The sequence below is a fragment of the Puntigrus tetrazona genome, chromosome 11, assembly GCF_018831695.1.
Source record: "Puntigrus tetrazona isolate hp1 chromosome 11, ASM1883169v1, whole genome shotgun sequence".
Lineage (NCBI taxonomy): Eukaryota > Metazoa > Chordata > Actinopteri > Cypriniformes > Cyprinidae > Puntigrus > Puntigrus tetrazona.
This window is the reverse complement of record NC_056709.1, coordinates 20,737,918-20,751,285: the sequence shown is the minus strand read 5'-3', so window position 1 is coordinate 20,751,285 and position 13,368 is coordinate 20,737,918. Positions and strand designations below refer to the sequence as shown.

Sequence of the window (13,368 nt, the reverse complement as noted above, 5' to 3'; positions counted from 1 at the left end):
CACAGCTCTATTCCTCCGAGGCAGACTGAGGTGTGGCAGCAGTAGCCTGACCTGTTACCGACGATATCAAGGATTTTGTGTTTTTATTTCATTAATACATCTCCATTGCTAATTTGACTTCAGTATTTCATGGTTTATTTTCTTTAAAGCATAAATGTTTAAACACTCTGTTCACAACAGCACTTCCAGTCAGCCTGTTTAGATATATGCGAAATAATTATCTAAAACATATATATATTTTTTCAAATACGTTATGATAATATGACAAATAGAGTTAGTATGATGTATGAAAAATAGCAACCTCTCAATATTTGTTGTATATTGAATCAATATTATGTATGGGTGTACAATATTTATCTATCTATCTATATACATATACATATGTCTATATAGTTCAAATACAAATACAGAATAAAAAAATTATGTGCATGTACGTGTATATACACAGTCAAACCAAATACTATTTGAACACCAGATATATATTTATTTACTAGTAGGTGCAGGACACTATATCTTATTTATGTGATTTAAGTGAGGATGGCAAAATAAACTGACATATCCAAAAATTAATCGTACAGTGGGCTACCAGTAAAATAGCTACGTATTTGGGAACAAACATTATTCAGACACTTTGGCCTGACCATGTTTTGGTCAAATGTTTTTTCTTTAATTTCTAAAGTAATCTTTTACACTACAGATTTAACAAAACAAACCATTGCTTGGTAGCTGGTCGACCTAAATTGTCATTGTGTGTGTATTTAAAATTAGTAGCTATTCAACCTGATTAATTTCATACCTTTCTATCAAAGTTATCTGACATTTTGTTCAGTGTGTGAATTTGTTCAGTTTAACTGTGAGACAGATTTTATTACCATTTTCTAAACTATAGAGAATAAACTGACCATTTGAGAAATGTTGATAGTGTCCGAATAAATTTTGGCTTGACTGTATATACACAAATAATTATGTGCTTTTTAAGAGACAATTTTCTAAAAAAAAAAAAACAATTACAAAAAAAAGAACAATTTAGAGTTTTATTTAGGTTCAATTAGTATTGTTTGCTGAAATGGTGAAATGATCAAGGATGAATGTTATTTGACAAGCACCATCCTTCTAAATCTTTTTATACACAAAAATGACTTGTTACATATGGAGAGACAAGAAGAATGTAAAGTACTTGTGTTAAGGAATGTTTAAAATGATCATCTCCCTTTTTTTTGGCAGACTGATGATAGGCAGGTGCAGTAGTACAAGTAAGCATACAGTTTGGTGAGAATGAAAACACCACAATAAAAAACAATATACAAAAACCAACCACATTTATCTGAACTTTGCCAAAAGAACAAAATATGAAAGCCATTTGTGTTATGTAGTCAAAATAATCGCAGAATTTTCCAAACAGTGACTTCAGCACATGCTCTATTCGTGGTTCACCCTGTCCAATGCCACATAGAAGCTCTTCTTGTCATCCAGGCAATGCCAACCAATGGGTCCGATCTCACAATCAGCACAAATAAGGTACTTCACTTTGCCTACATCTTTTGTAAAGCCAACATTCTCAAATGTGTACATGTCATCAACCAGCCAGTGAGATGTCAATGTGTCTCCATCCAACGTCCCGTCTGACTGACCAATTGAGGTTTTCTTTCTCATTGCAGGCAGAAACAGCTGGGAAAAGGGAAAGGGAGTTGTGTGGACAACAGAGGACACAACAGTCTTAAAATAACATTCTCATCATAATTATATATGTAATATAAATTGTTTCAATTACAAGGCAGTCTAACAAACAGACTATAATCCTGCTAATTATTTACTTAGTGTATATTATATTTAATTATATGCGTGATGTAACACATGAACCAGAACTATATTTAACATGTTTCACCTCCTTTTCTGCAAACTGTGCCATGCCTGGGCAGAGCACTTTGGAGCCACATCTCTGGCACAACACTGCTTTCACATTTTTACCATCTTCTGACACGAGAGAGGGGTCTACAGATCCCTCGGGAGAGGAAGTCTGTTTGCTGTCATCCATGTTAGTATGCAACTTCGTTCAAGCTAAAAACAAAACACACGGTCAATTAGATTGTAACATATATTACTTGATGAAGCTCGGTCTGTCAATACATTTAATATGGTATTGATGTAAAAAGCTAACTGGCTAAACAAGTAAGGAAGAATACTCACCTCCGAGTCAGATCATGAGGAAAACTGATCCGGTATAAGATAGATCTATTACCCAAATATAGCTTTAGAAATGTAGAATATAAATATGTTAATTTGGGTATAAACACAATAATTGTCACTAGTTGGAAAATACTAGCGGACTACTGGCGGCTACTGCTAATTTTTGCACAACCGTTAAAACCAACCGGTTGAAAACAAGAGACGAATTCTAAGTTCCGCTTAGAATAACACAAGACTCCATTTTCATGCGCTGTAGTCGTCGTGTTCGCGTGATGGAAACATCGAAGTCCAGAGAATATATCACACATAGATTATTAAGTATATTCTATTATTTACCAAGATTTAATTAGCAAAAAAAAAAATGTCTCTATTCGGTATTCGAGTGTTTTAAATCAAATCTATGATAAAAAAAACTTTCAGGGATTAAATTGTGAATATATCTCCATTGTTGCGTGAACAATTAATCTCCGTCTTTTAAATCCACCAAATAAAACAAACACAATGTATGATCCATAAATATTTATTTAAACATTCACATTTCAGTTAAATGTAAATGACTTACCACCTCTACACATTACACATGAATATATGGATAGTTAATCTCTGTGGTAAAGCCACACAGTTAGCTTATGTAGTTAAAAAGGATCAAACACTACTTTTTTACAAACAGCAGTTTGAGAAAGTTCATCAATAAAGGTCAAACATTTTAATTTGTTATTGTTGTTTTTAATTATGTGATTGGATTGCTTGCTTGAGTAAATTAACTACGCTTTAAACTAATGAAATTTACTACACTGTAGTTTTGGCCCATCTATTTTAAACCTATTTCCAGTGGCCTAAGGCACAGGAATATTTTTATACTTTACAGGAAAGTTTATACTTTACAGACTGCACAGATGTATCCATGCAGATGCTTTAATAACAATGATATTTGATATCTGTGCAGTAAGGTGCAACAGTTGACCTGTATATGTGTTTATTTGACCTAGAAGTAAAGTTTAAAAATTGTGAATGTTCAAAGCAGGTAGACTTTACCAAAACCCCTCAAACCCTTATTTGCCCTTTGTGCAGTTTACAGTCAAACACATTGCTCTATTCATTAAAGTTTGGGCAATATTTTGGGTGTGAATCAAATGAATTCATGAATTGTTTGTTTACAATAAGCAAAATGTAGATGCATTATATTATGAGGGGGCAACTCTACAGCTAAATGAAAGTGCTTTTCACTACAAAAGAAACAAGTTCAAACCCCAATAGATTGTGCTCAAATGAAAGTTTGATGATAACAAGGGTCATCATGTTCCAGCTATTGGATACTTGTACAGCCTACGGTGCCCTTAACCACAAATACTTTCATCAAATGAAAAGTCATGGACTCTTTGTAACAGGGAAAAAATAATAAGTCAAAACAATCGGGAAAAAACGCAAAGGGAAATAAAAACAAATCAAGGAATGCGTAGAAATGTGTGCACTAAAAATCCTAAATGAAAAGTGAAGTGTTTGTAGAGCTCTCAGAGGAGAGTGTCATCAGTGCAGCCTCCCTCAAGGCCATAACGGAACTCCTGCAGGTTGGACACACCATAAAAATGAATGAAGGCTGCTGCCACCACCAACACATGGAATATCTGATGTGAGTGAAACTAAGAAGAGAGCAAATGCAAGTGATTAAAACATGTGCAAATCATATTTCAGAACAAAATTAAGGAACTTGTTTCTTTGCCTTGACAAAACAAACACATCATCTTACCCAAATATCGCATTTGCCCGGGAAATAGCGTTCTGGGATTCGCGCAGCATAAAGCCCAGCACCTGTGATGTACATGGCACCCATTAAATAGAACCAGCCCATCTGTCCAACAGTAGTGGCCTTGACGAAACCCTCCTCAATGGTAAAATGCATGGTGGGGACGATCCCGCTCAGTCCAAGACCCATGAAAACTCCTAAAGTTCAATAAAAATATACTTTTAATTAAATACACTGTTATTGCTTTTTTTTTATTTGCTCTTTTTTCTTTATTTACAATTTAGGTTTGTAGTAATTTAAAATTTTAGCAAAAAGGTTTATACATTTTTTCTTAAATTAAATTAAAACATATATATATATATATATATATATATATATATATATATATATATATATATATATATATATATATATATATATATATCTTTATTTAAACTGTATATTTTTGTTATATATTTTCACTTTTTTTTTATTTCATTCAAATGAAAATATAATTTTCTGGTTTTAGTTTTCAAATTATCTTATTAATAATTTCTAAACCCAGCCTTTCTTTTTTCCTTTTATTAAAATACAGAAAACATAACTGAAATTTCCATTTTATAACTACAGCCAAATAAAGTTATGAAAGATTTTAGACCAATGAGATTTTATTGTGGATAGGGCTGCCCGGTACACTGTAGGAAAAAAAACCAAGTGACAAACTTGCATGTATCTTGATTGACTTAATGTCTAGACAAATAAACAAATGGATGTGATTTCTTTTATTTCATTGATTCGATTTTCATTGCGTCACTTCAGAATAATTTTTTAGCAAAGAATCACAACTGCCACCATTAGGGCAAATAAGTGACTGCCCACCTGCTCTGGTGGGTCTGTGGCGGGGAGTGGAGAAGCGGTCCCACTGGGCAACGATAATAGCTGCAATGCCCAACACACAGACGATTGTGAGGTAGATGAGACGCGGCTGAGGAGAGCAGTAGAAGGAGTAGTAAAGCCAGGGTACAAAAGAGCCCATGATCAGCAAAGCAATGCCAGAGTAGTCTAGTCTGAAAGAGAGAGAGAGAGAAAACATGAGAAACAGAGATTAAGTCACTTAAAATCACTTTTAATAACAACACAATCAACTTACTTGGAGAAAGTGCGAGAGACTTTCTCAGAATGGCAGTAGACAGTGTGAAAAAGCCAGGAGAAGCTGAGGCACAGCACTGCACCCAAGAAGAACATCCCGAACACCACCTTCTCCTGCAACGGGGCCATGAAGTACATATTGGGCCTTAGCATGGTAAGTGTGCCCAGGCACAAGAATAAGATTAACCCTGTGGGGAGAAAAAAAGTAATGGGTCAATGTAATGCTAATTTTTACATTTCTTAACTATTAATACCATTTAGTATCAATATTTTAATAGTATAATAATAGTAATATAATTATATTAATTCAAGTTAGTAATATTTAATCATTTAATATTCATAATTTATGGAATGAATGGATGGATGGACAATTTTTAATAGTTTAGTTTTAGGCAACAATAAAAACACTACTTTGCATATGTTTTTTTGATAGATTATTATTCTTTATCATGGATGCTTTGTTTACAACCCTATTATATATTGATGTTATATTGTATAATTATTTTAATCTCAAATGGCAAAATTATTTTTCATTTGCTAATATAAAATAGCTATTATATTTCCACATAAGTAAAAGGTTTATCCTGATCCCACATGCTCTCAAAATTAGAGCAGTGTTTGTTCTTGTAATTGATCTGCTGCATACTTCATGAACTAAATATATGCATGAGGTGCACAATAGCCACTATTCTCTGCGAGGGCTCGACACCGTAACCCTAATCTTACCCAACAAATGAGTCCATATATTCCCGGTCTCTGTGTGGATCCTGAAAATGCTCCCAAAGCAGGCACGGAACGAGGGCATGGGAGGGCGATGACCGTGCAGGAGGTAGTCATTGTCTTTGAGCCACTCTGGCAGGACGTGAAAGGGAATGACCCTCCAGCGGCCCTCCCAGACCTACAGAACAGAGATCCAGCATGAATTTCATGTCATTTCAAGTTTTAAAATGGTTATGCACGACCACACCTTGTGCACGAACTCCTCCATCTTTTCCATTGCATGGTGAGCCTGCAGTGGTAGTGTCAGAACTTCTCCAACTTCTTCATCCTCCTCTTCATCATCAGCGAGAACGTTTGCTCCCTGTGGGCACAATCAGAACTCAAAAAGGAGTCTGCAACGCGCCTGGCACTGAATATGAAAGACTCTGTAATGCATTCTGATTAATAATTACGTGGCTTGCCTCTGACTGGACTCCTTTGGCTCCTATGGGGCCGTTCTCCTCCAGCAGGGGACCCAGCTCCATCAGCTCCACGTCAGCTGGAACGTGGCATTCCTCTGTGACCTGGCAGTCTGCATGACTGGCAGACCTGATTTGGCCTGACATCAGTAGACTGCCCTGTGACCCGTCTCAGACCTCTGAAGCCTCCACTTCAGTTCACTGAGGGCCAAAAGTAATACATTCAATCAAAACAAAACTTCACAGTCAAAGTCAAGTCATGACAACATCAGTGACCCGTAACAACAACAGAAGAGACTGCTTACCTCTGACAGGAGCTTTGAACACTGGCAGGTCTAAACCTGCCTCCTGATGTTTGCCTCGATATGAAATTGCATTCAGTCTTGAGGAAAAAGAAGAAGAAAAAACAACAACAACTAGGCATTATCTCTGCTTACACTGCTACAAAAGTTCACACTGACTGCATTTTCAAATCCGAAAAAGCCGTTTACTGCGACAGCTTATTTGGTTTTTCAAATTGTTCTTGTTTGCTACCCTGTACTGACTGAATTTCATCCTTCACTATAAAGCTAAAAAGTATAACCTTGAAGTTTCCGTAGTAAAAATCTAATTTGTTTTATCCATAGAGGAATTGAGTTTTAAACAATAACTTTTAAACCTTTAAACATAAACCTACTGTGAGCTACAAGGTTGCTAATTGATGGGATATGCTTTTGTTGAAGTCATTATTTCACATTATTTTTTTTTTTTTTTTTTTTTTTTAAATAATCATGTTAACAGAGGAATTCCTTGTAAAAAAAACAAAACAAAACAACAACAAGAAGATTTTGTAAAAATATGGCAAGCAATCAGAAAGTTGCAACAATCAAATTGTGTAAAAACACGAATAATATAATTGAATTATCTTTGTATGCTCTCAAACGGCTAAAAATGTGAATAAGCGTATTTTACAAAAAATATAGATGTATAAAAAAAGTACAGTTTGCTATACTGTAACTCTTAAAGATTTTTGTAAAACCCTAATTGAATAAAAGTCGTGCAAATGTAAATGACAGATGACAATGTATTTGTAAATGAGGTAAGAACGTTCTGGGTACACTTAATTGTTTATTTTACAATGGTTGTCTTTTTTTCGACAGCTTTACAAAAAATAATGTTGACAAAATGCAGCTGACAGACCTCAAAAAAACCTACCACAGACAAAACAAATGTATGTATACAGCATAACAAGACGAATGAGTTGAGTGATTAACTCACAGCTGTCAGCTAACGTTAATCTTATTTTGTGAGCGGAGTTAAAAGATCCGAGTCACTGGGATGATTTAAAATCCTCATCACTAATTCGAATCGAACTTTCGAACGCACATAACGTTCTAAATTCACCGTCTAGGTAGACAGCTCAGTAGATTTCGAAGTATATCCGTCATAACTAGCATTGATCTCTGTATGGAGTGGCATCATACAGCTCACACCTATGACTAACGGTAATTAGCCTGCTGGCTAACAACGGGCTTTAAATTTTAGGAGAGGAGCAGCCAAAACACCGGTACACGTCATGACCAACACTTACGTGACACATAACATAGCAGCAATAATTAAACAACAACTACATAATTCACAACGTTTTCTCTAACAACGATTAATTAATTCGTACCACATCGAGTCCTTTAAAGACCCAAAGGGGCTGCAATTAGAGCAGGTTAGCATTGAGACACAGAAACCGCTACGCACCGCTAAACAACTGTATCCGGATGCATTTACAACAACATATGTCCCAAAATATGCATTTACGTTTAGATAATAATGCGTTTTTATCTCGCAGACGGTTACCTGATGTCCGGATCTGCTGTTAAAGAAATAGGATCTCTTCCGGATGGCCACCAAAGAGCAGCAGGATGCAGAAATAAAGAGTTGAAAGCTGCTGTATGTCAGACGGCGAGTTCAAACTGGCTCGCTGTTGTCTTTGAATTAACGTCGCGATGGCGCCGCCTGCTGGAGAAAGGCGGCGCTAGATTTGGTAAAGCCCCCACAGCGCTCTTTAGGGGCACTAACCCATTTATTTGATGGTTCTCGTGAAGGTTTTCCAAATTTAGAACAGTAATCTCTAGCAGGTGATTTATTTTATTGTAAAAGACCAGACAGTGGCGGTTGAACATCCATCTGAAGGCTGCTCAGAAAAGCCTGAAGCGCTTTACCATACCGCTGCGTGTTTGTTTGTGTAATGGTCACATTTATCTAGCACGTGCTGGCAAGCTTTAGGAAGATAAAATCCTACTATCAGTCTTTCAAGATGGAGTATTTTGTGCTAAACCAGCTGGCCTTTGCTTACAATCTCCTATAATCCCCAATCCTCATCCTAGTCAGTCTTTATAATCTCAGCGAATGCAAATGTGAGCATCATGTTATGACCAACATGTATTGCTGGGGCGAAAATAATTAAAAACAAGATGCCAGTGAAAACAATTTAATAAGCACTTCTTTGTTGCCTTTCTTTTAGTTCACTTCATATGAAACAAATGCATTGCTTTTCAAATTCAAAATTGTTAGCATAACATATAAACATATGTGGAGTGCAGCATGCATACAAAAATACTCAAGTGAAAGCAAATGCATCTCATAACGTGCATATATACATCAAACATGAACGCAAGTCACGTCTCACAGGCACATGAATTACAATATTCAGCATTAAGATCAGCAAGCAGGTGTTGTAACACACTGGTGCCTTTTTAAGTGCATTAAATTGGGAATTTTTTGTAGTAGTATCAGCATCTTATTGTCAGCATTTAGGCACATCAAGCCAAAAATTGTCAATATAAAGCCTGAGGATACAGTAGGCGGTCTCTGTATCGTATTTTAGAATTATAGGCTTATAAAATGAAGAACCAATTACTTCTGGACAGACTAGCACTTAAGCATTTAACATTATCTACTTTCCATAAAATGGATATTTGCTGTATATATGATTAGATTTGCCATATTTGCTTAAATATGATTGTGCGCAACATAGCATCTTTGGAGTAATTTGTGTCTGGGCCTTGAGCATTGAGAACAGTCTAATAGACAAAGCGTTGGCTCTGCCGGTAGCCCAGTTTGTCCAGGTTGGGATTACAGGCAAACTGGATCATGGGAGGTGGACCACACATGAGGACCATAGAGTCATCACTGGGTGGAGGCAGGTGCTCCTGAATCATCTCAGCACTGATGAAGCCCTGACTGTACTCCCAGTCTGCAAAAACAGTAAATGCACGTAAGTGTCAAAGAAAACCATATTTGATCTAAATAAAAATTATATAAATATATATATATATATATATATATATATATATATATATATATATATATATATATATATATATATATATATATATATATATTTCATTTAAAAGGTGAAATTAATGAGTTAATTTTATTTCAACAGAAAGTCGTAACAAATATATTTTTGACTTTATGCACTAAATGAAACATCAAAATTTATTTTAATTCAGAAATTATAACAAAAAAATTCATTGACCAACATATACTAATATTTAAAATGGGATTATACATACTTTTTGAACACTTTTACTCAGAATGGATGCATTAAATTGCTTCTTATGTCAAAAAATCCAGAAAAAAAATGTTTCTTAAACAGCTAATCACCATAATTAGGATGATTTCTGAAGGATCATGTAACACTGAAAAACTGAGGTAATGGCTGCAGAAAATTCAACATCTCATTGATGAATTACATTTTAAAGTATAAATCTAAAACAGTTATTTAAAGCTGTGTCACAATATCAGTTTTTACTGTATATATGATCGAATAAATGCAGCCTTGGTGAGCATACAAGATTGTCAGAAACACAAGCTTTACCATCTTTTAGGTTAGACAGAAGTCATATACCTGCAGGAGCTCTGTCCACTGTGAACCAGAGCTTGAAGCGATCCGGATGCCTCGCCTGAATCTCCTCCAGTTCATCCTTCAGCAGAATGTCTTTCTCAGTCTGGAAGACAGACGAAAGGTAAACAGACTCATTTAATAATTGCTAAGCAGTTTAATCTAATACGTAATGAGCAAAACAAAAAGGGAAGGTACATACACCCACACATAAAAAATCTAGCATTTAATACATTTGCAACAAGCCCTTTTCTAATGGAACACCAACCTGGTTGGCAAACAGCAGGCTGCATGTCGTCGTGTCGCTTGGGTTTTTCACGACGTCGCGAATCAGCTGCAACATTGGCGTAATGCCTGCGAAGGGAGGAGGACAAATGATTTAAGTGGTTATACAGCTTCACTGTGACTAGGAACGGCGAGAAAGATGCTCTACCTGTTCCTCCAGCTATAAGACCCAACGTCCTTGCAGTCTTAGTCTCAGCAGGGGCCTTCTTATCGGCCTGTATAGCAAAGCGACCTGTTGGGAGGAGATGTAATTGTAAGGTGTGACCACTGTGTAAATACATCCATCTAAATTCAACTCAAATATTGATAGTAAACATGCTAAATCAAACCTTGTCCCTTGTACTCCAGCAAACCTCCCGGTCCTCTGAAGTCTATCACATCTCCGATCCTCAAACTCTCCAAGTACTGGGACATCTTTCCCCCTTCTGGGAACTTTGGGTGCACATTCTTAAAATAAATCTGCAGAAAGAAACATGTCCGCTCTGATACTGCCAATTAAACCCTCAGGAGCTTTTACAAGAAATATAGAGGATCTGAACCTTCACAACGAGGTCGACGAATCCTTTGTCATCGTCGCTGGACACTGGTGTGTAGGGACGCACAATTAAATTGCCATCAATCCTGGCAGAGAGATAAACATGCTTGCCTTGAGAAAGAAAGACAGGGAGAAAGAGCACTTTATTGTTAATAAAAGTGATACACACCCCAGTCTGTACATCAAGTACACGTGACTGATATTTTCATAATTATGGTTATTATGCTCACAGAGACTATGTAATAAAAATACAGTAAAAACAGCAATATTGTGAAATATGTTTCATGTTTATACTATACTTATACTTATATCTTTTGTGTGATGATACAGATTGAAAAATGATAACAAGGTGAAGATATTATTATTTTAAGGTGAAGGCAAAGGTGAATTTTCAGTGTCACATTATTATTTTAATATGCTGATTTGTTGCTGAAGAAGCATTTCATATTACTAACTGAATATGAAATGCTTGGTATTTTTGTGGAAACCAAGATAATGTTTTTTAGCATTTATGAAATAGAAATCCATTGTAATATTAGAAATTTTGTTATTTGATACATTTAAAATTTTCTTTAATTAAAAAAACGTACTGATCTATAACTTTTAGTGCCAATACAGCTTTGTATATACTTTGTATAGCATAAAAAGTAAAAGTTCATACTTCATTCATCCTTGTACCACAATTTATTATACTTTTTTTTTATTGAAAACCGACACTGCAGTACAACTGAAGCCATGAGAATGCTTTATGTACGCAAAGAAAACATACATTTCCTTTGCGGAAAAAAAATATTCTCACAGCTTCCTAAAATTAAGTTTGAACCACTGTCACATGGACTATTTTTATGTCCTTGCATTGTCATCTATGCAGAGTAAGAAAGCTCTCGGATTTCATCAAAAATATCTTAATACGTGTTTCAAAGATTAGCAAAGGTCTTACAAAAAGGTTTGAAACAACATGAAGGTAAATAAGCAAAGACTGAGATTTTTTCTTGAGTAAACTATCCCTTTAAACAGTTGTTTTGGACAAGCATGCAATCCTTCCGCATTTTCACTACAAATCTGATGTCCGCTAATGCCGTGTGATTAGTCTCAGGCAAATGTGCGTGTTTAAACAAGCTGCTTTTTAAACCCTAAGCTCATTTATCATTTAGCACACAGTTCTTATCCAAAGCAGTCTACACGATAGGACAGGTGTGGGATTTCAGCACGCTTCAGACCAAGCCCTGCAACCATTGTATTAGCACTAGAGAAACGTCGACCCACCACCCAGTCCTCAAACACTACTCACCTACAGGTAAACCCAAAACATGCTCTGGGCTGGGCAGGGCGAACCGAAACCTGCGGGTGTCGTGGCTTATGATCTGCAGGGAAGAAGAAAAATGCCTTATTTTGTCAGTATCTTGTCATTAATACAAATATGAACTCTAGCACATAGAAAAAAATAGACTGGGCAAATACCTCTTTGTCTACTAGTCTCAATTTGTATTTTTCAGAGGGATCAATCAGGGTAATCTGTGGTTTCCTTTTCCTGTTAAAGTAATAATAACCCAGCAGACCTGCTGTTGAGACCAGCACGACTCCGACAGTGACTGCAACTGTGGTGGACTGAAATACAGATTAGTGCACCTGAACACGCTTTAAGAGACACTTTTAAAACACGGAACTGAAAATGATCTATTATAAATAAATGCTAAACGTGCATTCGCTGATTTGCAATATGACAAGAGAAATGTGACTCGGTGGATCATCTGTAACTGTTATTTTCCGGAATAAACTGACGTTTCTGCTTTGGTATCCCATTTCAAGAACTGTCTGCTGATCTAGTTTTCTACAAGACAAAACTGTCATTTTAATACAAACGACCGAATAGCTCGTCTTTAAGTTATTGTCAATGACATGACTAGTCAATAGTTTGTGCTGATAAACTGATAAGCAATGCTATGTTAAGCAATCTTGGTGGCATGCCAAAGCAGTATTTTCACTAAGTAATAGTTAACTGCTTCAATCAAAGTTTATTGTAGTTCTTTACAGTTTTATGACTTACCATCGCGTAACTCATGACGGCTGATGTGCGTCTACAAGGAGATTCGGTCAGGACGAATCTTCAGACTAAACATTAGACGACACACCCATGAACATGCAGACTGAGGGCTCTGTGTTGGAGGCAAATAACGCTGCGCAGTTATTACGCATAATAGAACGATTCGAACAACGCATTCCGTTTGGGGTAATCCCATCCGCATTGCAACACTATCTAATGTCTGTGGTCGGCGGAAACCCACAAAACTGGATAAAAGTCCTTGAATTTCCATGACAAGAAATGCGATCATTTAACAAATTAAAACCAAACAAACGAAATTCTAATTTCTAACATTTAATCAACTTAAAAGTCTATGTTTAAAATGAAAGTGCAATTTTTTTTTACTTA

The 13,368-nt window shown here is 36.0% G+C and overlaps 3 protein-coding genes across 3 annotated transcripts; all 3 read right to left on the bottom strand.

The window, feature by feature from the left end:
- Positions 1-1,020: 1,020 nt before the first annotated feature.
- rabif (RAB interacting factor) lies at positions 1,021-2,417 on the bottom strand. The gene is made up of 3 exons (XM_043251305.1): positions 2,188-2,417; positions 1,886-2,058; positions 1,021-1,668 (listed from the first exon to the last, which is right to left on the bottom strand). The coding sequence occupies exons 2-3, from the start codon at positions 2,033-2,035 to the stop codon at positions 1,420-1,422; spliced, it is 399 nt and encodes a 132-aa protein (XP_043107240.1). The 5' UTR covers positions 2,036-2,058; positions 2,188-2,417; the 3' UTR covers positions 1,021-1,419.
- A 274-nt stretch (positions 2,418-2,691) lies between these two features.
- On the bottom strand, positions 2,692-8,218 carry adipor1a (adiponectin receptor 1a). The gene is made up of 9 exons (XM_043252650.1): positions 8,068-8,218; positions 6,543-6,619; positions 6,241-6,438; positions 6,027-6,140; positions 5,786-5,957; positions 5,061-5,247; positions 4,790-4,977; positions 3,935-4,128; positions 2,692-3,827 (listed from the first exon to the last, which is right to left on the bottom strand). The coding sequence occupies exons 3-9, from the start codon at positions 6,382-6,384 to the stop codon at positions 3,699-3,701; spliced, it is 1,128 nt and encodes a 375-aa protein (XP_043108585.1). The 5' UTR covers positions 6,385-6,438; positions 6,543-6,619; positions 8,068-8,218; the 3' UTR covers positions 2,692-3,698.
- A 467-nt stretch (positions 8,219-8,685) lies between these two features.
- Positions 8,686-13,125, bottom strand: LOC122354246 (NADH-cytochrome b5 reductase 3). The gene is made up of 9 exons (XM_043252394.1): positions 12,985-13,125; positions 12,399-12,545; positions 12,229-12,301; positions 10,942-11,048; positions 10,732-10,861; positions 10,551-10,634; positions 10,386-10,471; positions 10,124-10,223; positions 8,686-9,466 (listed from the first exon to the last, which is right to left on the bottom strand). The coding sequence occupies exons 1-9, from the start codon at positions 12,997-12,999 to the stop codon at positions 9,294-9,296; spliced, it is 915 nt and encodes a 304-aa protein (XP_043108329.1). The 5' UTR covers positions 13,000-13,125; the 3' UTR covers positions 8,686-9,293.
- Between the last annotated feature and the right edge of the window lie 243 nt (positions 13,126-13,368).

What these genes read in the sequence shown, in the direction of transcription:
- LOC122354246 (XM_043252394.1), bottom strand. An exon ending in GCTGGAGTACAAGGGACAAG is followed by an intron (nt 10,635 to 10,731) that starts GTTTGATTTAGC and finishes TCCTCCCAACAG; the next exon opens with GTCGCTTTGCTATACAGGCC. An exon ending in GCCTGCTGTTTGCCAACCAG is followed by an intron (nt 10,224 to 10,385) that starts GTTGGTGTTCCA and finishes TCTGTCTTCCAG; the next exon opens with ACTGAGAAAGACATTCTGCT.
- rabif (XM_043251305.1), bottom strand. Translation starts at nt 2,035, where the DNA reads ATGGATGACAGCAAACAGACTTCCTCTCCCGAGGGATCTGTAGACCCC. An exon ending in CACAGTTTGCAGAAAAGGAG is followed by an intron (nt 1,669 to 1,885) that starts GTGAAACATGTT and finishes CCCTTTTCCCAG; the next exon opens with CTGTTTCTGCCTGCAATGAG.
- adipor1a (XM_043252650.1), bottom strand. Translation starts at nt 6,384, where the DNA reads ATGTCAGGCCAAATCAGGTCTGCCAGTCATGCAGACTGCCAGGTCACA. An exon ending in TATATGGACTCATTTGTTGG is followed by an intron (nt 5,248 to 5,785) that starts GTAAGATTAGGG and finishes TTCTCCCCACAG; the next exon opens with GGTTAATCTTATTCTTGTGC. An exon ending in GTCTCTCGCACTTTCTCCAA is followed by an intron (nt 4,978 to 5,060) that starts GTAAGTTGATTG and finishes TCTCTCTTTCAG; the next exon opens with ACTAGACTACTCTGGCATTG.